The sequence below is a fragment of the Tachysurus vachellii genome, chromosome 2 (assembly GCF_030014155.1).
Source record: "Tachysurus vachellii isolate PV-2020 chromosome 2, HZAU_Pvac_v1, whole genome shotgun sequence".
In the NCBI taxonomy this organism is placed as follows: domain Eukaryota; kingdom Metazoa; phylum Chordata; class Actinopteri; order Siluriformes; family Bagridae; genus Tachysurus; species Tachysurus vachellii.
This window is the reverse complement of record NC_083461.1, coordinates 9,667,393-9,694,791: the sequence shown is the minus strand read 5'-3', so window position 1 is coordinate 9,694,791 and position 27,399 is coordinate 9,667,393. Positions and strand designations below refer to the sequence as shown.

The 27,399-nt window shown below is 40.8% G+C and overlaps 2 protein-coding genes across 2 annotated transcripts in view; one reads left to right on the top strand and one right to left on the bottom strand.

The window, feature by feature from the left end:
- Positions 1-180: 180 nt before the first annotated feature.
- Positions 181-10,930, top strand: mmrn2b (multimerin 2b). The gene is made up of 6 exons (XM_060895963.1): positions 181-571; positions 4,188-4,310; positions 4,506-4,609; positions 5,429-5,516; positions 7,272-7,698; positions 7,809-10,930. The coding sequence occupies exons 1-6, from the start codon at positions 288-290 to the stop codon at positions 9,306-9,308; spliced, it is 2,526 nt and encodes an 841-aa protein (XP_060751946.1). The 5' UTR covers positions 181-287; the 3' UTR covers positions 9,309-10,930.
- A 155-nt stretch (positions 10,931-11,085) lies between these two features.
- bmpr1ab (bone morphogenetic protein receptor, type IAb) overlaps positions 11,086-27,399 on the bottom strand; it is a 32,158-nt gene continuing 15,844 nt past the window's right edge. The window contains exons 3-13 of the mRNA XM_060895977.1: positions 26,537-26,750; positions 18,715-18,883; positions 18,488-18,590; positions 18,197-18,296; positions 16,753-16,849; positions 16,511-16,646; positions 15,968-16,160; positions 14,866-15,163; positions 13,654-13,829; positions 13,416-13,546; positions 11,086-13,281 (exon numbers count right to left, since the gene is read on the bottom strand). Coding sequence (XP_060751960.1) covers positions 13,156-13,281; positions 13,416-13,546; positions 13,654-13,829; positions 14,866-15,163; positions 15,968-16,160; positions 16,511-16,646; positions 16,753-16,849; positions 18,197-18,296; positions 18,488-18,590; positions 18,715-18,883; positions 26,537-26,600 — 1,593 coding nt within the window. The 5' untranslated portion in view covers positions 26,601-26,750 and the 3' untranslated portion in view covers positions 11,086-13,155. The remainder of the gene's footprint in view (positions 13,282-13,415; positions 13,547-13,653; positions 13,830-14,865; positions 15,164-15,967; positions 16,161-16,510; positions 16,647-16,752; positions 16,850-18,196; positions 18,297-18,487; positions 18,591-18,714; positions 18,884-26,536; positions 26,751-27,399) is intronic.

Here is a 27,399-nt window from a genome sequence, read left to right as displayed (position 1 = left end):
GCCCAGTATATATTTGACACCTGGTTTATTGCCTCAGCACCTTTAACCCTTTGAAGCTGGCAGCTTCTTTCCTTCAATTGTCTGAGGGCGTGATACTGTCAAGGGAGAGGAGGGGGTGAGAGAAAGATAGACAGGAAGTGGGCGCAGGGAGGGTGGGGACTAAGAAAGTTTTGTGAAGTCTGAGAAAGAAGAGCACACAGCTAGAAAGACACAGGGAAAAAAAGGTCCAAGGCTGTTCTCAGAAGCAAACCACAAACTTGAAAAACATTTCTAGTGCCTTTTTCCTGATGCTGCATGTGTGTTTTCGAGTAAGAGGCAGAAGGATGGACCTCACAGTGCTCATGCTGCTGGCCATGCTGCTATGCTCATCCTGCTTAAGTGAGCTTGGAGTCAGGGATCCAGATGTAGAGGAAGAAGAAAAGGCAGCACTCAAGAGCAGTTTTAGTACATCTGGTATTCCGGTACCTCTTGGACATCTCAGCAGATCTGGACAACTGGATACTCAGCTGGAGACACCTCAGAGCCCATTGCCTTTCTTGAGAGTGAGTTCACACCAGCCTGCACGCAGAGGGTAAGCACTGATTTAACATCACTCTGGAAAAGTAAACAAAGATTGGATCGATACAATGAGGCTTGCAAAAAAGTAAAAAAAAAAAAGAACTACCATACGAGACCTCAATTCTTTAAGTAAAACTGCTACAGTTTGTTTATGGGAAAACAAACTAAAGATCTCAGGGCTAGGTAGAACGACTCAGTTTGTTATGGTGGACATTTTCCTGACTATTGACTATTTCACATATTTAAATAAAATACAGTGTGTGTGCCATGTGATGGGTTGGCACTCCGTCCATAGTGTATCCTGCCTTGATGCCCGATAACGGGGGCACAGACTCCCCGTGACCCGAGGTAGTGATAAGATAAGCGAGGTAGATAAGCGGTAGAAAATGAGTGAGTGAGTGAGTGAGTGAGTGAGTGAGTAAATAAAATACAAGTAATCTGTCCTGGTTTACTTATCACCATTTTTATAGTTTAAATATTCAATTTGACTGACCATCGTTCAGAAAAACGTGTGACTGTGGGGGTACAGTTTTGGTTCCCAAGGAATAAATTATATAAATGAATCCTTAAAGAATTCACAGTGGTTTGTGAAGTCAAATTATTATATAATATAATAATTAATTGGGTTTTACAGGTATGTTATGTTAGATTTTAGGCACTTGCATCTTACATTCTCCCAAATTGCCCATTATACATTGAAGGAATGTAAGTATTTATACACTTTTGATTATGTTATTTAATATACTTTCAGGACAAATATCCGTTTAGCACAGAAATTTTGCATGTAATGTAGGAAAAGACATGATTGGGGTGCAATTAATTTCTTATTAACTGTCAATCCTGCTTTTATCCTGTTGACTTCTTTGCTTACTTTCCTTTTCTATAATAATTAGAGACTTAGAGTGTGAAATCTGAGTCCATGTGAAATCTTGCATTATGCACATATCCAGGGACAGTAGTGAAAATAGTGAACTTATATCTGCATATAACTGAACCACCTGTTTTGCCAGAGATGTTTAAGGTCTGAAAAATGTTAAGAAGGCGCATTACCTTCGCCATGATTATTACTGGTTAGTAAAAAAGTTTATATTTAGACACAAGGTTTAATTTGCACAATAACATTTACCATGCAGCACTTATTCACATACACACATACTCACGGAGCACTTAAATAAGAACACTATACTAATATTGGTTAGGGACTCCATTTGCTCACAAAACAACCTCAATACTTCATGACATGTTGGAAACATGAATTAGAAATTCTGGTTCATGTTGTCAATTTTTCAGGTGCATTGTCTCCAATTCTCCCACATCCCAAAGATCTGGTGACTGGGAAGGTCACTGAAGAGTACGAAACTCAATCATGTTAATGAAACCAGTTTGAGATGAATTTGGCTTTGTGACATGGTGCATTATCATGCTGTAATTAGCCAGTAGAAGATGTGCAAATTTTGGCCATAAAGGGATTCACATGGTCACCAACAATACTCAAATAGTCAGTGACATTCAAGGTATGATTTATCGGCATTAACAGGCAAAAACATTTCCCACGCCATTACGCCATCTCTATCAGCATGGACTGTTCACACAGAGCAGGTTGGGTTCATGAATTCTTGTTTGTAGAGCCAAAATTTCAGCCTACCATCTGTGCAAAAAATTGAGACTCAGCAGACCAAGCTGGTTTTTTCAGTCTTCAACTGTAAGGTTTTGGGCAGTTTGTGCCCACTGAAGCCTCAGCTGTTCTTAACTTTGGTTCCCAACATGGTCTTCTGCTGTTCTAGCCCACCTGCTTCAAGGTTTGCCATGTTGTGTATCCTGAGATGCTTTTCTCCTCACCACAGTTATACAGAGTGTTTACCTAAGACATGGTAGCCTTTCTGTTAGCTCTAGCCAGTCTTTCACCAACTGAATAAACTCTAGAGACTGACAATCATGCCACATTGAAAATGAATGAGATTTTTCCCTAATCTAATGATGACACGAACATTACCCAAAGGTGCTGTACGGAATATGCATGATATAATGTCTTGCACTGCTGCCATATGAGTGGCTGATTAGATAACTGCATGATTGATTAAGTGTACAGATATTCCTAATAGATAATTATAAATATTGTATACGGTCTTCAGACTGTATCGATTACATTTGCTAAACATATCTGCGTTTATGTTCAGTTCAATTCTATTTTATTATATTCGATTCTGGCATTTTTATTTATAAATATGAAGTCAACAGATATTATGGACATAAATTCATAGTGATTCTATGCACTAAAAGTATATTAAATAGCAAAAACGTGTGCCCAAGTACTGTCAAAAATAAATATATTTGATGCTGCTGATGCTACAAAAACAAAGTTAATGAAATGTGGAAAGCTATAATTCAATTTAAATGAGGTTGAAAGAATATGTATTTTCATTTGAGGACTTAATTTGATATGTTCAATATTATCGTTTAAAGCACACACACAGTGAATAAAAATATGATCACAGGACATGCTCTGCACTGGGTCACTCAGTATAACTCTATCATCAGCAGGTAGAAGAAATCTGGGTATTTGAGTCAGGACCATCATGAATCGGTGTATGTGTGCAGACATGAACCAAAAATGAGGTTCAGAGATAAATAATGTGGTGTTTAAAGAGAGAATAATTGATAAAAGCTAAGAGGGATGAAAGAAGGACTAAAGATTAAAGAGAGACGAGATGAGAGATATGGAAGCATGAGTAAACAGTACTAGATAAAAGTATATAGCACACAAGAAACAGGACAGTTCGGCCACATGATAATATGATAATGATAGATGATAAGCAAAACCATTTTAAGCCATGCATGTGTAAAAGCAATTCATTATACCACTGTAGACACGAGAAGTTTCTGCTAACTGGTGCTTTAAAAAAGGAAGTAATTCATAGTCAATAGGAATTAATATTTAAATATCATCATAAATATTGGTATCAAAAATTCAGCTTTACTGATCTAGTAAAGGGGGGCACGGTGGCTTAGTGGTTAGCACGTTCGCCTCACACCTCCAGGGATGGAGGTTCGAGTCCCACCACCGCCTTGTGTGTGTGGAGTTTGCATGTTCTCCCCGTGCCTCGGGGGTTTCCTCCGGGTACTCCGGTTTCCTCCCCCGGTCCAAAGACATGCATGGTAGGTTGATTGGCATCTCTGGAAAATTGTCTGTAGTGTGTGATTGCGTGAGTGAATGAGAGTGTGTGTGTGCCCTGCGAGGAGTTGGCACTCCATCCAGGGTGTATCCTGCCTTGATGCCCGATGACGCCTGAGATAGGCACAGGCTCCCCGTGACCCGAGGTAGTTCAGATAAGCGGTAGAAAATGAATGAATGAATGATCTAGTAAACGGTCCTAACATTAATCTTATCGCTAATATACATGTTGGTATAGAATAAAGAACCCTTATTTTTAGATTTTGAAAGTCACACTATCAGTCTCAGAACTTAAAAGAGCCAAAAGAAAGAAAAAAGAACCTCTAATGCATCTATTCATCCTCGCTCACAGCTTGTCTTATCTCAGCTCTCATCTTACGTATTGTGTATGATTTAAACCTAGATTTCCTTCCTTTTTGTTTCCTTTCCTTTTGTGGTGCTCTCTGTCTACATCCAGAAACTGGTGTGCATTTATTCATCATCGTTTGATAAACATGGAAGAGCTCAATGGTGCTGAGGAGGATGTAGTGAAGTCAGTCAACCCCTGCAGTAATGGTGACCCTGACTGCCAAAAACCTATGTGAGTTAATTCATAAATAAATGCCTCATGTTTAATGCACAAGGCTTAATTGGTGTCCAGAGGTTAAAGGCATTCAATCTCAGTTTTTCTTATTACCATAAATGCAGTTTGGTATGTTAGTTAGGGCATCTATTTTGTTCACATCAGAGGGAATTTAAAAACAATTTTTGGCTTTAACTGTATGCTGATGTTTAGGCATCAGCTCTCACAGCCTACATACAGACAGAAGCAGAAAAGTATTACTGCCCTGCAATGGAAGTGCTGCCCAGGCCACGGAGGTAACAACTGTCAGGAGACAGGTAAACACATTTTATCCACATTAAGTAATGACTAACTCCCAACTACCTGTATGGCATTTGGCAGACACCCTTATCCAGAGTGACTTACATTTTATCCCTCTTTTTATTTAATGCAACTGAGAAATTGAGGGTTAAGGGCCCAGCGTGGCAGCTTGGAAGACCTGGGATTCAAACTCACAACCTTCCGAACGGTAGTCCGAAGGTACCTACCAGACAATGGCGGGGAGTGTGGAGCTTCACTTATGTGATTTTTCTGCACGAGATTCTAAAACATACCTTAACGCTGTATGCAAACAAGTAATTGTTTGGTGCCAGTTACAACCATGACATAGTCTACATTTTTATTTCAGTAGCACTACTGGCTAAAATATAACCAGATATGTTTAGATTATAGGCATAGACTGCAGAATATAGCCTGAGTAGTGTAGTTTTCAGTTAGAAATTATTTATGTACCCTGTGTAGCAAGCAGCAGAAATAGAACCCAGGCCATTAAATATGCATTTCATTGCACACATTTGATGTAAAAGGCCACGTTAATTAGCACTGGTGTACAATGGGGCTAAGGAACAATGTGGTTTATGTCAGAGGTCTGAATTTTACTGGGAAAGGACCAGAATGCAGTTACGTTTTCATAACCCATCCAATCTCATAGTATAAAGAACAACACTGATTGTTTAAACAAGTGGAATGACTTGTGGGTTCTGTTGGATGATAACCTGCAGCCTCACTGACTTTTTTTTAAAGCTTTAATTAATTCTTTATATTTTATTTAGATTATATTTCATTAAGCCCATGTGCAACTTCTCTGTCATCCACAGTAACTCTGATGGGAGAAATTCAGTCTAGTCAAGAACACCCACCAGCTCCAACAGATGCTTCACAGCCTGATGACTCTGACTCTGGCAAGTATTCTCAGTACTCTGGTCTGGGACTAAATGACCTCACTTCTGGCTCATAACCCATAATCACTCACACAGTGATTATTTGCAGTCCTTGTTTGCTTCTTTCAATGACGCCTGATTCTGTAACACATAAATATAATAATAAATTCCCTAAATGTGTCTGGCTCTTTGATGGACTTTAATTGACTTCAGACAGGAAATTGAGGGTGTACTGCTCTTCTGAGAACAGGGAATATTGTAGAAGGGGAAAACAAACCTGATGCTTAATATTCCCATTGACGTTTCAAACAATGTGAAAGATTTTTACTTAAAACTGTTAATACAACAATTATAAAAAATAACATTTCCAGGTAAGCTTTAAAAACATCTCTATCATGTAACCCCAATTAGATTTGAGTTATCGCTATCCTTATTACTATACTTAACTTTACTGTTCAGCCATCAAAGTCATTACATGATCATATCATACATTGGTTATATCCTCTAAGCAAAATCTCATTCCTCTCAGTATTCATATGTATGTCACTATACACAACCTTCTTTAAATCAGGTTCTGAAAGATGATGAGATCAAAAAGAAAAACAGTGATTTCTGATTTTTGTTTTTTTTTTTTACAGACAATTTTTCTGCTCCTTAATGTGTTAAGGTAGTCTCTTGTTGCAGGATACACTCATATTTAATTTTAGAGTTGCATTTTCTTGTTCTGACCCAGAAAATGAAGGAGTGAAAGATTTTGCACTGAACTTTAGGATGTCCTGGGATAGGCTGCAGATCTACCATGACCCAGGCTGAAGATGAGTGATTGAAGGAAGCTGGGATTGCTAAACCAGAGCAAGTTATTACCAAATGTATATTATTAAGATAGTTGTAGTAGATAAGAACTCAGCTGTAGGTAGTAGGGATGGGGATAATCCTGTTCAGCAATCTGATATTGTTCCTCCTGTCTCAGGGTAAAATATTCAATTCAATTTAAATTTATTTGTATAGAGCTTTTTATAATTGACATTGTCTCAAAGCAGCTTTACAGAACATAAACATAGAACAAAATGTTATTATAAAGAATAATATAAAGATTAAGATTAGATATCTATTTAAATGTGTATGTATTTATCACCAATGAGCAAGTCTGAGGTGACTCAAGCAGCAGTGCCAAGGAAAAATGGAGTTCACATGGAGTTCACGTCTCCTCTTTAGTATAGCAGAGTCTAACCGGAGCTGGTAAATCTCTAGATGCCTCAGGATTCTCAGCGTCAGAGTCAGCGTCATCCAGTGGAAGTCCAAAATCTTCATGGCACGGAATACAATAGGAGCTGGTACAATTTCTGGATGCCTCGGGATGGGTAGAAAGAGAGAAGCAGTGTAGAGGGTAGAGGGATTAACGTAGCTGCTGTTCATAATATTAGCAAGCACTAGATGATAATGTGCATTTGGTCAGATGTATGAGAGCACAATATTATGGGAAGTATTAAGTGTACGCCTGACTAAAGAGATAGGTTTATGGCTTCATGAGAATACTTCTGCTAAGAATAAAGGAGGAATGTTCAGGAATACATTGCATTCCTTGAAGACGTCAGAAAACAATCAATCCAGAACAATATAATCTTTTATTGAAACCTATTCTTTTTTTTAAAAGGAAGAAAGAGTTGATGGCTATTTTTGACAGCATGAACAACTCTGGTAATAAAGGTTCAGAGCAGATACTGACATGCCTGAGGTGAAATATTTAAGGTTACTAATATCAGTGTTTTGTTTTAGGCAGTGGTGGAGATATCCCTCCTCCTCCTCCTCCTTCTTCTTCTTCTCTACCCTTCATGGATTCCAGCAACCTCTTGGCATTTCAACAAATATTTGCAGCAGTAATGGCCCAACTTCAACCAGTGCTGGATGGCTTTAATAGTACTTTAGAGAATTTGTCCAGAGAGATGGAAGATCTGTCCATAGATCTGACGAAACTAAGGCATGAGCAAGAGAACATGTCCAAAACTAGACATGCCCATGAAGCAAAATGTGAGAAACACTTGGAGGAGAGCTTTGAACAGATGCAGCAAATATGGACAGAGTTGGACTCACGACAAAAAGAGATAGAACAAAAACTACACATGCAACAAGAACATCATCTTCATAACATGACCGGTCTAAAAGACAAAATGGAAAACTATATCGACACGAGTCATGAGGAAATACAGGTAACGCTTTATTACCCAATATTAAATAGCCTTTAGAACAGTATCAATGAAAACTCAAAAATATTAGAGTGTATTTAGAGTTTCCATTTGTTTGTCGTCATGCCATTTAGGTGAACTTACAGTCTCTGAATAAGTCCATGGAGGAAATTCGACTTGATTATGAAAGGCTGCAGGAGACAACACAGGGAGAACACAGTCTCTCAGATGCTGCCAGTGAAAGCCAATCACCACTGGAGACCAGTGTTTGGGAGGCCATCAGTAGTCTGGACATGAAAGTGCTGAATAACACAATGGAGCTCAGTCCACTAATTGAAAACTCCAAACATTTGATTAATATTGTACAGAAGCTGGACCATGGCTTGAGGAACTTGAGTGAAAGACTGGAGTATGTCAGCCACAACACAGAGGTTCATTTGGCGCAGATTGGGCTTGAAGTGGAGGCGGCTAGAGTGGCTACGCTGAAAACTGTTAATGAACTAGCTTCTAATCACAGTAACCAAGAGAGAGAATTGCGAGAGACTCAACTTGATGTGGACAATATTTATCAGCATCTCCAAAATAATGAGCATTCCACAGCAGGTGAGATTTGCAGCTGTAAAGAAATCAGTGACTCACTGGCTAGGTTGGAATCTGAAGTGGCTAATGTTACGAACATTGTCAAAGAGAACCGGTATGCCCTGGAGGATGTTGAGGCAAAGAGAGGACTTAGCCAGTGGACCCCAGAAGTTGAAGATCTCCATCAAGGCTTGTGGAGTGTGAGAGAATCACTAGCATTTGAACAAGTCAAACGAAAGACTCTTAATGACAACTTGGATCAGTTAAAAACTGCACTCCTGGACAGCCAAAAGGAGATTATTGGGCTTAAAGACCAATTTGTTGCTAAAGAAGCAGAAGTCAGACGTCTCTCTGCATCATTCTCTTCTTTACTCAAGGATGCCATCCGCCATTCTGAAGTTCTTGAGATGATTTTGGGAGATGAAGTCATAGAGGTCTCAGACTGGTCCAACATCCAGCAGAAGGAGATTTCAATTCCTGAACTGCTCCAGAAAATGCGTCTGATGCAGGAAAAGATTGACAGTCATGAGAATAGCTTGTCCTCTCTAAGGAATAGCAGTAGTGAGAAAGTCCAAATGACCAACGATGACCCAGTTGCATTTACAGAATGGAGCCTCACAAAAGACCAGGGAAGTAATGCTGAAGACACTTCACCAGACATTTCCGAAAAGGAGGACGATGAGGACTACTCAGTTAGTGACTTCTGGAGCCTTGGGAGGGAGGTGGAACAGCTCGCTAACAGACTCAATGTGCTGGAACTGAAGCCATGCAACTGCACTGCTGCCTCCAGTGGTTCTGTAGTGGAACTGCAGAAAGATGTTATAACCTTGCAACAAACACTGGAGGATCATTTGAGAACTTTCCAGAATTTATTTCAATATACAGAACTGCTGGCTAGCTCCTCCGACGGTGTGAACTTGGACCAGCTGCAGACCATGATCAGGACAAAAGAGAGAAAGAGAAAGAAGGGACAAAATATAAGGAAAAATGGAGAGTCAAGCAGCAGGCACAGTAAAAGACACATTGGGAAAAAGACCAATCCTGGTGACTATTAACACAGCACACACTGTGGTGATCTGTTAGATCATCAGAAAATCATTAAGGGGAACTCTTTGACAGTGGGCTATTTGCAAGCTTCCTTACACTCCAAAACTAACAGGAGGACAGAAAAACAAGCAGTTATATACCACTAAGACTAGTTTAAATAGTACATATTCTTTGGGAAAAATCCTTTTGAGGGTTCTTACTTTTTGTAAAAATATTCTACTTGGAAGGATCCAATTCTACCTTCAAAGGCATTTTCAAGGGAGACATCAACCAAAAAAAACCCTTAATGCATAGAATCGTAGTAAGAATCCTAATGATCTTTTGACAGATTTGCATAATGCAAGCTGCAGATTTGTATTTATTTCAAAATTGTGAGTTTTTCCCAAGTTTGGAACAAAGAATGTTTAACGGAAGACTAACACTACAGTATATGCTAGTTTAATGCTATGATGTCTTTCAATGAAATTAAAGACCACTAGGGCTGGATGGCACGATATTCTAACAATATCACAACATATAAACATGAAGCATTTTTTCCAGTGTATCTATCTATGGCTACTCTAACATGTATCTGTTTATATATTATATTCTGTTTCTACCAACTGTTTAAGTTCTTTTTAAAAAAAAGTGTTGATTAGAAATTTCTTTGTTTCTCATGCTTATTTATAGTCTCGCAATATAATTTTGCCATATCGCTCAGCAGTAAAAATCTTATATATTTCATGACTTTCATCATTGGTGTCAATTACAGCACAAGTCCCAGAGGCAGCAAGATGTTTCTAAAACATGCTTTAATTGTCATTATCATGAGCATGTTATGTAGCTCACGCTAGCATCTACCTGACATTAGACTGGATCATTTCTATCCCAAGTGAAGTATAGTATCATACCTTTAGCATCTCCCAGTCTGGGACAGGAGGAGGTAAGGCTTCTGGGGTAAGTGTGCCTCCTTGTGAAGCTTGTGAAGCAAAAGAAGGGTAAAAGAGCATCTCAGGGATTATTCTGTTCAACACTAAATAATGACTAAAAAAATAATAGAACAAAACATAGATACTGCCTGGTTTCCTCCAAAACTGCCAAAGATCATGTTTCAGTATTTTTGTTTTAAGGTTTGTATTTGTGCCCCCTGGTGGTCATTTTGTAAACTACAAAAACATGTACAGGTCTCACTGTTTAACCTTGGTGTGTTGCTACAAATCAGTCATGATGCTTCAAATAAATGAAATGCTTCTTGTCCAGGTTGCTGAAACTTTCCCTGAAGAAGGGAAAGGCTCAATGTAAAGAACAACTCTGTCTTTATTACCAAGTCAGTGGAGATCAGATTATGATAGACATTTAAACCTTTTTTCTGTATTTATTTTATACAGAAACGTAATGAAGAGCTCACCAATGACTGTGTGTGAAGCAGTTTTTCCACAAAAAAGGTTTAATATTATCTACCACTATTTTTAATTAATTTCTAAACATTCTCTATGGGTTGATAAATCTCTTATAGCACAATTAATATTTAAATATTATTTCTAACCACGAGATTAGCATTTCAAAACAATGTATTTTACTAGCTAGGTTTGAATAGACACGTTAAAAAGGGCACTTTTTAACAGCTCTGATCAAGTCTTATGGTGGTCCTGGGACACGTTCTGCATTCAACATCAATAATATTTAGGCGACATATATATATATGGGAAAAGAAACCTAACATTTGTCTAGACTCAGGCATGATCTAAATAACAGACCACACTTCTCTTACCTTATGTTGCACTTTACAAAAAGAATTACAAAGGGTTGCATACTAAAATATTGTAATTTACTTTAAAATTGATACATTGGACAAATTGTGTGTACAGAACAGCTTTTCTTGGTAAACATAAGGCACCTTTCTTTAACCCAGATGCTATACAAAATAAACAACAACAAAAAAAACTTTCTACACAAGCTTCTTTTGAACATTGGACATATAAGACAATGATAAATTCTGTAGTCAATTCCTGATACACATGAACGTCTACTGGCTACAACACATTTACTTAATCAAGAACAAGGTAAAGGTCATGCATTGATGAACCGATCGGGAGTGCACAGATGTGGAGTGTTCGTGATTAAACAAAACAAGCTCTGATGTACATTAACACATGGACACTGCGGTGTGGAAACGCTGTACTTTGAAGGTCTGGACATTGAATGCAAAATTCATTCCCAAAAAGTACGTTCCGGTCTCAGATGTTCCTTTGGCAGGAATAACTAAATAAATCATTTAAAATCGATAGTTACTTCAATTCAATTATCCAGGCTAAATATAGGCACGCCGTCAATAAGCAGTTTCATTTTTTTAAGCTGAATTCATGTGACTACTCCAATTAATATACTTGGTATATTTTCTGGAACATTTTTTTTTAATTAAAGTTTTTTTAAGCAGTAAAAAAAAGATGAATTCTGGTACAGAAATTATGATTTTTTTTTTTTTTTTTTTAGCTGTACACCAATAACAGGATATTAAGCTAATGTTAAGCTGTTCTGTAATAATAAGGAGTACGTCCCCTGACCCCCCCCCCCCCAAACTAGGTCATTCAACATGACATGAGAATAAATAGCACATGCAGTTGTATTCTTTATTCCCATCTGATATTTTTGAGATTCTATATGTAATCAGTCACATTACCCAAAATTCTTAAAAAGTAAACTCCAATGAATCCAATGTGGCATGTAGTTCATGTGATTTACTGCCTTGATGGTGTAGTGATTAGGCTCTAGCTCAGATGACGACTGAAGGCTGCCACTGTTGGGGCCGTGAACAAGGCCCTTAGCTCAAACTGCTCGGTTGTACTCCGTCTCGACTGCAGGACACTTTGGATTAAAGTGACAGCCAGATGATGAAAAGTGAATGGAAAATGTAAGATGGAGGATGAAGCGAGGCTACGTGGCACTACATGACAGTCAACCAAACCATGCTTGTTATTCAGACAGCATACATAACTAACAGTCCTCTGGTGTGGAAGACCTGGGAGGACATTGTTAAAGCCTGCGTACAAGGCTGTTTCTAATCCTGTACAGAAATCATGCATATCCATTGCCTCTGTACTGCCATCATCATGAATTACATTACAAATATCAACTGGAGATTGGTGTTTTGTTTTGTTTTTTTAAATAGATAATGTGTAAGAAATTCTTCGAGTATTTTTTTAAATATCAGTGACATTATTGATGAATAATATTTACTTATTTATAATAACGAGAGATCATTTAAAATAACGATGCGCTTTCCTTTGCACCTGTATCTGTGTGCTGCACACAGTCGGTGTTACACATAGTCATGTTCGAGTTCCACGCTGAAGAATACCTCCGGGTTTGGTGCATCCGTCTCGCTGGCTGCTGAGGGATGGAAGAACAATACTGTACAGAGAATGAATCGGCCTTCTTCAAAACGTTCCTGTACGTCAGGGTTTTCCACTCCGTCGCACGTTCTGCCATTCGAATCACGACACGCAGCTTTCATGGAAAGCAATTTATTTGGCAGATCTCTCCCAATAGAGTGACTAAAGTAAAAAATAAATCATGGACGGTTGAAGTAGGGATACAGCTCGATCACTCTACTTTAGAGTTAGTGTGTAGGTACAGGACAAAAAGGCCACCACAAGGTCTGGCTGAAGTTCTTTGTGGTGGTGACATGGCACTCCCGATCCAGCAGAGGGTGCTACAGGGACACTGTGGGATTTCAGTGAAGGAGAAGTGCTCTGTTCTGTAGCACTCTGCTTCACACGTATGCTTGGGAACTCGGGATACAATTCTTGTTTCGAAGGAGTTCAAATTTCCACTCTGCTCTGAAGCATGCAGTGTAAAATGTGCAGTGATGCATTCTCATATTTTGATGTCTTGCGATTCCACCATTTTGGCAAGTGTTTTCTTTATTCTCAGAGCAGTGAGGCGAGAGGCCGGGTTATGAGCCCAGCACTCGGACATCAGTTTCAGCATGGCTCTGAGACACTGTAGGGAAAAGGAAGGGGGTAAAAATACATTCTGTAAGCAGGATCATGTCAGCAAATCCTTAGGATCCTAATAAACTAGCCAGAAAGGCACATTATCTAAACCTATGCCCAAGAACTATGAAGAAGTACTACCTCGTCACTGTTCCAGCGATTGGAGACTGTAGGACGTGTGCCCTTTACACAAACCACTTCCCTCATGTCCTCATAAGACGGATCTGAAGGAACTGCATCCCAGTACGGTAACTGGTACTCTTCCACAATACCTGCACAAACAACAGAACACGAATGCGGCTGATCTTTAATCAGGATCAGTCATTAACATGTATAAGGAATGTTACAGATATTAAAATAATTGCAAATTTTAACAGACCTCCTGTCACACACCGCCGCGCCATCTCCCAAACCACAAGACCATAACTGTAGATGTCTGCCATGATGTAGGCCTGGAACTGATTCTTATTCATCGTCTCATCCAAAACCTCAGGGGCCATATACCTCCGTGTTCCCATCCGAGTACTCAGAGGGACATCCACCTCGTTAGTGTCACTGATTAAAACAAAGCAAGGGAGTTTGGATAAATGTGCATTCTGGCATCTGAAAGGCTGAGAAAGGCTTTATATTATACAAACTAAAATCCATCCATCTTCTTTACTGCTTATCCTACACAGGAGCCTGGAGTCTATCCCAGGAGACTAAGAGCACAAGGCATGAGATGTGGTGACAGCCCTCTCGCGCCCTCTAGCACACACACACGCCCACCCTCTCCCTCAACCCCCTCGCCCTCTCACTCACTCTCCCTCAACCCCCTCGCCCTCTCACTCACTCTCCCTCAACCCCCTCGCCCTCTCACTCACTCACTCACTCTCCCTCAACCCCCTCGCCCTCTCACTCACTCTCCCTCAACCCCCTCGCCCTCTCACTCACTCACTCTCCCTCAACCCCCTCGCCCTCTCACTCACTCTCCCTCAACCCCCTCGCCCTCTCACTCACTCTCCCTCTCACTCACACACTCTCCCTCAGCCCCCTCGCCCTCTCACTCACTCACTCTCCCTCAGCCCCCTCGCCCTCTCACTCACTCACTCTCCCTCAACCCCCTCGCCCTCTCACTCACTCTCCCTCAACCCACTCGCCCTCTCACTCACTCACTCTCCCTCAACCCCCTCGCCCTCTCACTCACTCTCCCTCAACCCCCTCGCCCTCTCACTCACTCTCCCTCAGCCCCCTCGCCCTCTCACTCACTCTCCCTCAGCCCCCTCGCCCTCTCACTCACTCACTCTCCCTCAACCCCCTCGCCCTCTCACTCACTCTCCCTCAACCCCCTCGCCCTCTCACTCACTCTCCCTCAACCCCCTCGCCCTCTCACTCACTCTCCCTCTACGCACACCCCATCCCTCTCACCCACTCCTAACCATTTAGAGATGCCACTCATTCAACTGCACGTTTCTTCGGCTGCACAGGTAATCGAAAAGCCCAGGCCCAGAGCTACTAGTTAAATGTGCTGACCACTAAGACACTGTGTGCCCAAATATATACATCTATATACACAGGTATACATGTTCAGAGAGTGTGCCTTCATGTGTACCTGTTGTATTTAACAGCCAGACCCAGATCTGCGATGCAGCATGTTCCGTTCTTCTTAATGAGGATGTTCTTGCTCTTCAGGTCTCGGTGAGCGATGGCTGGTTTGCCTTGTGTGCCATAGATCTCGGTGTGGAGATGGCACAGACCACACGCTGCAGAATAGGCCAGCTTCAGCAAAGCCTGAGTGTCCAGGGTGGTGAACTTCAGGTAGTCATAAAGAGAGCCATTCTCATGGTAGTCTGTGATGAGGAAGAGCTGTGTGAAGGCTCCTGTGCCCTTAATGTCAGCTGCAATAAAACCTGGACAGAGGAACGAAAGCAGGTCCACACGATCAGTTCAACACTGAAAAGCTGACAAAGCTTATCCATATTCCCATACAAACATTTGTGTATTTTTAAATCAGAAATAAGTAAATAAACACGCATTTATAGGTGCATTATCTATTGCTGGGGCTTATGGGCCTGCTGTGTGTCAGCTACATGGTGAAGCTGCATTCATTTGTAAAGATAACGTCCGTTGATGTGCTGTGTGACATTACTGGAGAACAGCATGAAGTTGGAGACAGACATTTCCGGATTTTAAACAAGAAAATTGACAAGATGTTCTAATTCAGATCTATTCACTTAGAGGATCTTGACCCTGAGCAAATTTATATAATGATTTGAAGAAGAAACATGAATTTGGTACAAAGAGATTAAACCTTACAGACATTTGATAGTTTCCATGAGAGTCGAGCAAGAGGGAAGTGTGGTGAATGCACTCGATCCTGACGATGTTTCAGCTACCTGTTTACCTGCCGTCAACATGCCTACAAGGTTTGATTAACATTTCCGGATTTCCAAAAATTGAATATTAGGGATGCAGCATGTGTATGTGTGCAAAGTAGCAAACCTGCATGCTGCTATTTGAATATGGCAATAATGTGTCCTGGTAGAATAAAAGGCGTCAAACGTATTTTTCTAGATCGGTCTGACATCTTCGGCCCCTCACCTGGTATTGTTTTTGGAATCTTGCAGCCTCTCTAATGAACTATTGAAATAGCCCTGTCCTTACACTGATGGCTTCGAGTTAAGTGCAGGTGAAAATCCGCTGGTGTGACATACCGAGAATGTTCTCATGTCTCATCAGTACAGTCTGGTAGATTTCCGTCTCCCTGAACCAGCTGGTCTCTTCGCGTGTGAAAAACACCTTTACTGCCACTTTCTCTCCTCTCCAGCGGCCGAGCCACACCTCGCCGTAGCGCCCCTTCCCAATCTGACGCACCATCTGGATCTGTTTAGCAATAGTGCGCTGTACCTGGGGGAAAAAAAAACAAGCCCAGACACTTTACCATCAGAGCTCACACCTTTAAATAGATTGGCTTTAATAAGCCAAATCAATGGCAGATTTTTCATTTCCTACATTTCGTTTTCCTAATTATGTGCGTCTGTAGCCATGCAATCAATAAGCTTTGCTAGAAAATGGAAAGTGACTGGAGGCCAAGGTGATTCCATTTCCCTGTGAAATTAAGTTTCAACAATTAAAGCAGAATTTAGGTGTAATACGTTTCTTGTATCAAGATCCTCTGTTTCATTATGTTTGAATAATAAAACACACACATTGTAGCTAAATAAAGGAAGCCCTGGTAGCTGATACTGTATTCGTACCAGCAGGGGGAGGCCTGAGCCTGAGCCAGTGCTCGACTGGCTGATCAGGTCTTTGAGAGACTCGCCAGCAGGAATGAAAGCCTCAGCCTGCTCCAGGTCTCTTTGATAGCGTCTCCTCTCTGTCTGCAGCTTATACCTGAACACACACACACACTTTTTTAAAAACACAAAGTTTCAGTGTGTTCTTCAATAGGTGTTCAATCGGTTGCCAGATCTCTCACCTTGTTTCAAAGCAATCTTACCTGTAGTAGCACACAATGGTAACTGCGATGAGTGTGAAGCAGCACACGGTGACGGAGATCAGGAAGGCCAGCCAGTGGGCATTCACAAACAATGGGTCTGCATTAAGAAAAAAAAAGACCCAAGAGGAGGAAAAATGTTAACAAAAAAGGATGAAAATCATCACAAAATTAGACCAAAGATGTGTGTAGGCATAATACTTTGGCGACTTCAGACAGACATAACCATGTTCCTAATCAAATACTTATACACTGTTCTATACCATTTCAGAAAATTATAACATGAAGAAGTGTACAAAGTACCAGGATGATGCACTTATATTCAACCCGTAACCAAAGTCTGGAAGGTTGGACGCTTCATGCACTCAATTTTCGCAGCTTTGCTTATGTAGAAGAAAAGGGGCGGGGCAAATGAGAAAGTTTTGTTTAACATTACACAATTTCAATGTATTCTGCTAAAACTATTAGCGGCATCCTATTACGTGCACTTGATGTCATTTTCTATAGGCTGGGAAACGGCTTATACTTCTGTTCACAAGAAAATGTTTCCATTTGAGATGAAACTACCTTAGAATATTCACACACTACATGTTGTGCAAGTGTATAGTGTGTAGGACTGCATTCAAGACACACGTATGGCAATTTTATTCCAGGTATTTATTCCATGCTCTTTTTTTGTCAAAATCACGTTAAAATTTAACAGATGACCATTTAACAGTGACACTGTTAATGCAGCAGGAGGCGTTTTAGCAGCATTGTTTTGATCCCACTCGTCCTCAAAGAGAGAAGAGTTACTGCAACTCAGGACAAAGTTCTTCTGACTGATCTCTGATCTTCTGATGGGATTGTTCTGTCAGGATGACTCCGCCCCCAAACACAAGGCACTAGGGCTCACTGAATAGTTTGATAAGGATGAAACTACCAAATGATATGCTAAATCTTTCACTTCCCAGATCTCCATGCAATTGAAAACCTCTCCACCACCACTACCACCACCACCAATAATAATGTGTGTGGAGTTTGCATGTTCTCCCCGTGCCTCGGGGGTTTCCTCCGGGTACTCCGGTTTCCTTCCCCAGGTCCAAAGACATGCATGGTAGGTTGATTGGCATCTCTGGAAAAATGTCCATAGTGTGTGATTGCGTGAGTGAATGAGAGTGTGTGTGTGCCCTGCGATGGGTTGGCACTCCGTCCAGGGTGTATCCTGCCTTGATGCCCAATGACGCCTGAGATAGGCACAGGCTCCCCGTGACCCGAGGTAGTTCGGATAAGCGGTAGAAAATGAGTGAGAGTGAGTGAGGTGCTCATCTCTCTAGTACAGTTTCAGAAACTTGGAGAATTTGTGAAGCTCTTCTGGTAAAACACTACTGTTAATTTAAAGTAGTAATAAAGCATCGACTAGAGTTGTGCCAGATCAATCTTATTTGAACTTTGAGCTCAAGTTCACCTTGGATAACAGGAGGTGGAAGAGTAGGCTGCAAGTCTCGGTTACAGAAGTCTGTGGAACAACATTCGATCGTCCTCCTCGTCTGAGCGTTTGGAGAATCCTGGAGTGAAATAAACACTCGTCAAGTTATTCGTTACATTTTAAAACGGGACACATCGCTACTGAAAATAAAACGATGTAATACAAGGTCATGTTTATGGTTCAGAAATATATATTTTGAACTAAATAATATGACAGATGCGTATTTAACTCATTTATAGTGTAAGATGTGGATCCTATTAAGGGTTTCACCTTGCACTGGAAGTGAGAGCCTTCATATTTCATACAGCCAGATGTGAGGACAGCTTCACCGTGCTCGTCTTCCTCAATGATGGCAAAGCACTGCCCGTTGGTCCTAATCAGATATACACACATCTAAGATGAGTACAGGCTTTGAGGAGTTATTCAGAGTTTGACAGAGAAGAAGAGAGGAGTGTGAATGGTTCGTTTAAAGCCAGTGGAATAAAGTGGTGACTCACTCGCAGGTGTTGTTGGTGGCGTCCTCTGGGCAGTGACCTGAGCAGTAACAGCTGAGGAATCGGGCAGCGTCTTCTGGAGCAACGGTGGAGCCGTCCTCAGCCAGAGATTTCTTTGGCTCTCCATGTTTTACTCCCGTGCCATGGAGCACGTAGTCTGGATTCTGCCCGCCTACAGGTTTAAAGGAAAAAAAAAAAAAAAAAAAAAAAAAAAAGAGGTTTACACTTGATTTAGAGAAATAAACTTTTTAGACGGTTCACTCATGTTAGCCATACTGTGTTAGCATGCTAATAAACCGTCTTTATGCTATTTAAAACAGACATGTTGAAAACTTCCATTTAAATACAAAGAGAATCAGGGCCACTTTCTGAAAATGATCACGTCTGATATCCAAACTATTACAGGACTATGCCAGATTAACCAGAGGACCCGTGTGGTTTGCACATCTTCTGTTAAACAACCTTGAGGTTGCTCTGGTACATTCTGTTAGGCTTGTTAATTAATCTGCTAAGAGTAGGACGTAAATCAAGAACACCAAAAAAAAAATCAAAATACCAGATTAATTGGGATAGCAAGGTTACAACTGGGATGTGGTAGTTTAGTGGTTCAGGCAGTGGACCAGTAATCAAAATGTAGAGTTGGAATCATAGGTTCATCAAGCATCCACTGCTGGGCCCCTAAGCAAGGCCCTTAATCCTCTATTGCTTAATTGTATAAAAATGTAAGTTGCTCTGGATAAGGGAATCTGCCAAATGCTAAGTGTAAATAAATGACGTATTTAACTTTTAGAACATTCATTGTATTTTTACTGACACCAGATATGTTAAGATTTGAATCATATCTTGTTTATTTCATCGAACTGTATCACATTACATTACTGTATAAAATAGAAAATGTTTTCTTTGCGTGAACTTTAGACACAATCTTTATAACCACCAAAACAAATCTGTCTTTCCCCAAAAAATTCCAGCTAATCATGTTTAAGATGCATGAAAAAGCAGCTCTTTATTTTGTCTTGATTGTGTCACAGGTTTTATGCACGGTTTGAACTGATCCAAGAATGAACGCTACGATTAACCTGCAGACTAAACAAGTTAAATTGATTGTTATGGTAGATTTAGAGACTGACTCATCTCACCTCACTACAAGAGTCCAAGCTGACTCATTAACGACCAATCTCTTCTTTAATGAAACAAATCACACACACAGAGATATACAACACTTATGTTGTAAGATGATAGAAAAGCACAAACCAGTAGACGCGTGGAGCGTAAAACGTGCTAAAACCATAAGGAGGAGATCGTGTGATGGTGCTGTTGGCTAAGGAGAGAGAGTCATTAGCTCCCTCATTAACTAGCAATCGACATTTCCCTCTGCAGGACAATTAACCAGCACATAAATGTTTCCCTGATAGTGGAGCGCATATTCAATTACAGAGCAGAAAAACACTGAGAGAAGCTTTGTCTAATACATGGCAGGCGGTACAGCATGACCAAAACAGACTCTCCGGCTGTGAGTAAGAACCTAAGATAAAGACTAAAGCAGGGACACAGGGAAGGCAAGAGTCACTGATGTCTGAGAACTGTAACCCGATCTGTATATGTGTGTGTGTGTGTCTTAAACAAGCAGTGTGCATACTCCCCAAGCACAAAGACTCCTGTGTTGAGAACTGTGGTTTCTCTTAAAGTCACGGTGCTGCTCCTCAGCCTGCAGGTCCAGACAGGCCTTCTGGAGGCCTCGTCTCCGTCAAAATAAGCCCACGCTAAGGTTTACTCAAACTCCACATTCCTCCCCTAGAGTCCCGCTTCATTGCTCGCATGGACAGAAGATGAGAGAGCTATGAAATCACCCTATAAATCACGGCCGCACGTTCCCCTCGTGAAATTACCGGAATAGGCTGGGGGGAGGAGGAGGGGGAAGGGGGAAGGAGAGGCAACCTTGGAGCATATACAGTAGGCAGATCCAGTCATGTATCAGTGCAGATAGTAGTCAGTGACACCTCGACATCTATCAGGCTGGGTGGAGTTGAGCTCGCTGATATACGGCGTGATATCCCGTCAGCCGTGTGGAGCCAGGCAATCAAAACGCTTTCAACTCCAATACTGATATCAGCCGAGGGGGTGCAAAGGCAGGGGGAGCGACCAAACACGCTGATATGACCGAAAGGGTGAAGGGAGGAGTGGTAGGGTTTTACGTGCTCTTTGCTAAATAGGAAATGACCTCTGTGTCCCAAGGCTTTTGTTCTTTACTTCAGTCAGCATCTCATGTTCCAAAAATCAATGAGTCCACGACCGCCCTAATGAGCGCCTTCAACAGAAAAGAACATGATATAATGCCGTGTTCGAATGGAACCGAGAAACATGGGCTCCGACACGGGAACGTGATCGCACAGCACATTTTCGGTGAAACTGGATAAAATTGGTCAGAGCACTGTTGCTAGGCAACTGGGGAAATCTGACTACTGAACACAAGCTAGCTAATGAATGATGTAGCTAGAAACTACATGTCCAGGGTTTTATATGGACCACATGAAAATACAGCAACGATGCAAAACCGAGGGGAATATGAACATTTCTTACAGACGTGTCAGTGAATTACTAAGGAAATACACCGTCACGCTGTAATTGCGCTGATCGTTCGCGAGTTCCACCACGTTGAGAAATGTCAAAACTCATGAACTCTGAGCCTTCAATGGAGTGAAAACCACTCGTGTGGAACCTTTTCTTAAACACGGTTTTTGACATTTTCACCAAAGCTCTGGGACCGTTTTTCTAAAGAATTTGTAGAACGCTCCTAAATAAGAACGACACGTTTCCTGGATGAGGTTTTATTTCACGTTTCCACCAGAGAGCAGAAATAATGACCATTAAAACAAATATACCTCTTGTTATGGAAACGTTTAGCAGTAACATTTTAAAACGTTAAACAACATTTTATTTAATTAAGGTTACTAAAATGATCGAGTCATTTTCTTATACTCGTGTTTAACTTTAAATGATGTTCAGCTTGACTCAACCCCAACAGATTACTGTATTCAGTAATCTGAATACTTACAGAATTATTCGTCACTTACAGAATTATATAACAGCAAAAAATAAGAATAAATAGAGATGATTAGATATAAGAACAATATTTAAAACAAAAATGGATATGATGTGCAAATATGTTACACATAGTAACAGTAAAGAATGTATAAACAGTACAAAGTAAACATACGCCAACTAAAAGTATAAGGCTTGGGACCTAAAAACAGCCATAACAAAAATAATGTAGTAGAAACAAACATATAATGTAAAATCTGTAGCTCTTGAAGGTTCTTTATGGGTTATTTACTTTTGGAGCCAGGTAATTGTGATCAACAGATTCCTTCATAAAACACTATATGTATAGACAGATTTTCTTATAGTTTTCTGTACAGACACACACAAACACAATGTATGTTTTTATATATATATATATATATATATATATATATATATATATATATATATATATATATATATATAAAAAACACACGCAGACACATTAGTGTCTGAAATCCGTCCAAGACATTTGCTGGGTGCCAGGGATATAAAATAGAAATCCTTTGCTTAGGGTTTGATTTTTACAGCTGAGAAATGTTTGTTTGATGCCACGGTGGAAAGCGTCCCTCAGCTTCTCCATTAAGCTGAGCATAAAATACACATGTTGAAAGCGTTTAATTTTACATCTTTGATCAGTTCGCAGTTTAGGCCAGGCGCCGCTGCTGTTAAACAGAGCCCTGAACGATAATGGAGGAGGAAGTGGGTAATGTAAACACTGCCTGATGGAAAAAAAAATAAAACGTCCTCCTGTGAGGTGAGAGTCCACACTCTGGAGTCCCTCAGAGATCACGCTCACAGAGGCCTGTTTTCTGTCGTCCTCCCCTCCCATCTCTCTCTCCCATCTCTGCAAGAGAGCACTAAATTTAAGGAAGGAATGTGAGTGGTGGGGCCATGATACAGGCTAGATTTAAGCAAACCCGTAAAAGTCGGTCCAATCTGTCACAAAGTGTTCGGCTTGCCTACGGTGATGACTACAAAACTGGGGTTGGGGGGGATGGAAACAAATAAGGTGCAGGTTGGACTGCACATTAGTCTCTAAATCAGAGCACATGCAGCTTGGTGAGTGAACTCCACCGAGGGACTTCGACAGCTCAAATTACTGCACCAACCAAAGCCGGCCTCCAAACCCTATTTAATCTATTCGCTCTTTCTGCTCCTCCCATGAAAAAGAGCTGCAGTGTCTCCCTGCTCCTACATGTGTGCTTAATTCTGGCTGGCCGTCACAGCGGAGTCTGAGGTCTGGCAGTGCTCAGGCAGTAATGAGTCCCTCTGACCACATTCTCCCAGCCGGCAGACTTCTCTTAAAGAGACAGCAGGCATAAAACGCACCCGGCTTCAGTCGCCTTTGCTCTCTGAAGATGGCTTAAAGCACAGATTCAACACTTTAAAACAAAATTAGAAGTGAGTGTGAGTCATGTGGTGGAACAAAGTGAAGTCTAACAACTTTGTTATCATGCAGGTTCTTTATGTCCAGATAGGAGCTACCTGGGAATCAATGTTTACAGTTTGCAACAGCTCTAGCACATCTGGGGTTTAACCCCCATAAATAGGAGGGCAGTGCAGGCAGCTTGGAGAGGCCTGTGCAAAGCTCACAAGAGCCCAGAGCAAGATGCAAGCTGGGATATGCTGAGAATGCAGACATGAAGGAGTGGAAAATTCACACCTTGATAAACAGGATATGCTAGCTGGCTTACAGTTGTTGTCTGACAAACAGGCCAGTGTGAGGAATTCATCTAAACCGCAGTGAATACCAGAATAATCAGAATTAACTATATAAACAAGTAAATAAACAATAAAGAGCTTCTTTATAATAGTATAAATGCTTTGATTTTTTTCAGCAAACTAACTTTCTTAGAACCACAGGAAAGTCTGAGCAGGAAATGATGCAAGACCTCAGCCAAGTCTCTAAGTCTATAATCAAGGCAGAGCTCATTCTAACTGTGCCTCGACAACTAAGCTAGAGCTGTGGAGAAACCCAAATCCTCGGCTATAACAAGTCCACGGCCGAGGATTTGTTCTCCAAAAAACAATAAATACAATCTGCTAAATAAATGGAGGGCAGTTTTTTAGTAAAATCAGAGGTCCTTGTTGTGTGATGCATAAAGAAAGATCTATAATGCAGTTAAGCATTTGCTACACATCACACTTAATGAACACTTACACTTTCTCTAACGGCTCGATGAGAAAGTCTACGATGATTAAACAAAAGCAGACCAAACTCCAAATTGGATAGTTAACACTAGCGGCTTAACAATAAATCACAGTGCCTGTAATGGTCAGAGGTTTTCAAGACATGGCCTCAGGTTTCAGAAGAAAGTCTCCAACACTTAATAATCCTTTGCTATTAAAGGACTAGCTTGTTAAAAGAGAATGAAGGAGGGGAAAAGGAGAACATATGGAAAACAAGTGCCTGCCTGAGACAGACTCGTAAAGTGGACTGGATTCATTAAAGTGGGTTTCTAATGGGTTGCGAGACACCTCCTGAACCTACGTCCCCACAACCACACTGCTTTTTCTACAACACGCATACAATAGCTGGGTCTTGTTAATCGCTTTCTGTCAGCGTATGAATATAATTTCCGGAGAGCAGTGAGAATTTTGTGTGCTTAGTTGAGAATAATGACCATCACACAGCATTATACAGGAAATGGTTAAAGTGTTGGGGAAACGCAGATCACCAACAATGGACTCGACAAGCTTCCTGTAGTATGGCCTGGGCGGCTGGCCCAACACAGGCGCGAGGGACAGGGGGATGGAGGAGGGAAGGATGAACAAGCGCTCGCAGGACAGAAGCGATGGAAAACGGCAGGGTCAGCACCACAGAGAGATCCCCAGCCATCCAAATATTAAACAAGGGCTGTGCTAAAGAGATGACCGAAATGAGAAAGAGCAAAATAGTAAAAGTGGTGAGCCACAGCAGACATGCAATTCTTAGCATACGGCCCGTGTGATTTTACTGCACTGGCCCACAATACGAATAAAAATGGCTTCATTTAGTCAGTGTGCCTTAGTAGGTCTAAACTTAAGCTTTGTTTCGTCGAAAATGTTTTACATACCATCAGCATCTCTTTGAACATTTTTTAGAGCAAAAGTTACAAAAGAAAATATCACCATTCAGGCAAATTTTACAACCCTGACCCCTCCTCCTCCTCCTCCTCATAACACGACTCCCTCTTGCTGTTTAAAACGAACCTCTGCCGTGACCGAGGTGGTTGCCCTTTGTTTTAATGGCTCTGGACATATTTTCAGTTTATGAGCTCAAAGGAATTGCTTCCAGCGCCTGTTTCTGCACCCGTCCCAGGGTAGAGATAGAAATAGCAACATGGAGGACATATTTTAGGCTGTCGGTGACCGCTCTGAACGGTCACATGACTCAAGACGGCACAGAGGACTGGTCACAAGAACGCTGAACCAATATATCTACAGCAACTTCGTGAAGGAAAACACTCGGCCGCTCGCCCTTGAAGGAAAACAGAAGGAAAACAAAACAAACCAACAGAAACTTATCACAACCTGTGTAAGACCTTGTGTGTGAATTATAACACTGTTAAACAGAACTAATGAGACTGTGAGCAAAAATCTACTTTCCCAGTCAGGCAAACGCTAGTCCTACTGATCTTTTCCTGCAGCTAAGTATAGTCGCTGTTTAAGACGGCAGGAAATTGTACCCCAAAATAGAGAGTCTTTTAGAAAAAAACAGTCCTACAAAAAAAAACAAACCATAAGTTCTGCTTATGATGATGAGTAAGACTCCAAATACAAAGAAATGACTAGCTAACTGAATAGAATTGCAAAATGACCAAGAAATGTCACCGTTTCCACACATTATATATATATATATACTATATATATATATATATATATATATATATATATATATATATATATATATATATATATATATATATTAGTAGATTGTTCATGTTTTTAAGAGCTTGGTCAAACAACTGCCCTGTTAAAGTGCTTTTAACGATAACACACCGTATTATCTGTAGAAATACAATCAGCTCAATTCACCTTCACACAATCTGCTATATCTACAGATATATGCCGCTTTCAACCCTCAACTACCGGCGACTGCAAACAAAGAGTGCTTTGCTAAACGTCTCTCCGTACATCTAACCACACTTTTTGCTTCGCACACAATGTTCCAACCCCCTCTAATTGCCCGACAAGCACCAAACCTTTCATGCAGAGCCAAATGGTCCTCACTGGGAGACCAATGGCTCATTCACACCTAACCAGCAGGGGATGAGAGACGCGGATTATCACGTTACATCTCGCAGGCCATAGATTTGTGTTGGTTTGTTATTTGTCATGCAAGACAGTGAACAGGTACAACCTGGGAGTCAAGACCGTTTTTTTTTGTTAGGTTAAGGGGTTTTAAAGAAGAAGAAGAAGAAGAAGAAGAAGAAGAAAAAAAAAAACAACCCACTCATCCTGCATCATCCATCTGCAGCTTTCAGGCACTTTTGATTTCCTCTTTTTGATATATACAATTAAATGTAACTAAAAAATGTGGATAATTATTAGGGTTTGTGACTAAAACACTAAGTAAATTCTATTATAAATATTATGATTTCAGAATACTATGTTTTCTGAGATATCCCAGTTATTATTTTACTAAAAAAAGAAAAGACAGTAAAACCCTAAGTCCATATTCAGTCTTTCACATAAAGGGAAAAAGGATACACAATAATCGGATGCGAGTTCTGTCCCCATGGATAACTTTGAGTCTTACCTTCTGTTTGACTGCTGAGAAGGAAGACGCCAAAGACTGCAAAGAAGACTGTGCTTGTCTTCATGGTGGCAGTCAGAGGATGAGAGGCTGCAGAGGGTTCGGTGCTGTAGAGTGATGGTGTGGAGGGACGTGTCTCGGGATGCAGACAGCAGGGCAGCAAGGCACAGTGGTGAGGACTTCAAAGCCTGATCATGGATACCTCCTGGTTAAAACCCTACAGAATTCAAAGAGCACAACTAATTAGTCACTGCAGGCATAAGCATCCTGTAATTATGTGGCATGAACAAAATATATAGATATATATTTTTTGTACATTTAAGCAAATTAAGCCATTTTTCTTTACTCTGTCCTATCATATGTTTTCCTTCTGCTGGAGATTGACCCAAGAGCTGTGATCACTGAGTGTATTATACAATGGCTGGCACTGGGCCCTAGTCAGCATTAATAATAATAATAATAATAATAATAATAATAATAATAATAATAATAATAATAATTTTTGCCCCCTCATAGCAAGCTCTGTGCAATTACTTGGTCCCCAGGGCTGATTAGAGCTCAGGGGAGCCAAGTCTAGTAAGCTGCTTTCTGTCACTTTTCATTTGTCCAAGGGGGAGAAAGAGCCCCGACCTGCGCCCTACTTTTCACACTTCTAAGGTAAGGGGAAACTAAACTAAAGGAGAGGCTTTGGCGGCTGAAGCGGGACCCATAAAAATGCTGCCTCGTTTCAGAGGGAAGAGAAGTCATAGCTATACCCTGGCCTCCAGCCAGACAGCAGCAATAAAGCATTTACAAAAGTAATACATTTTAATTTAAAAAAAAGTCTATGCAAAAAAGTTCAGTACTTTCAGGATTCAGTACTTATT

Excerpts from the sequence above, each read along its gene's own strand:
- mmrn2b (XM_060895963.1), top strand. The coding sequence starts at position 288 with ATGCTGCATGTGTGTTTTCGAGTAAGAGGCAGAAGGATGGACCTCACA. Across the intron at positions 4,610-5,428 it reads TAACAACTGTCAGGAGACAG|TAACTCTGATGGGAGAAATT; the intron begins GTAAACACATTT and ends TGTCATCCACAG. Across the intron at positions 7,699-7,808 it reads CGAGTCATGAGGAAATACAG|GTGAACTTACAGTCTCTGAA; the intron begins GTAACGCTTTAT and ends CATGCCATTTAG.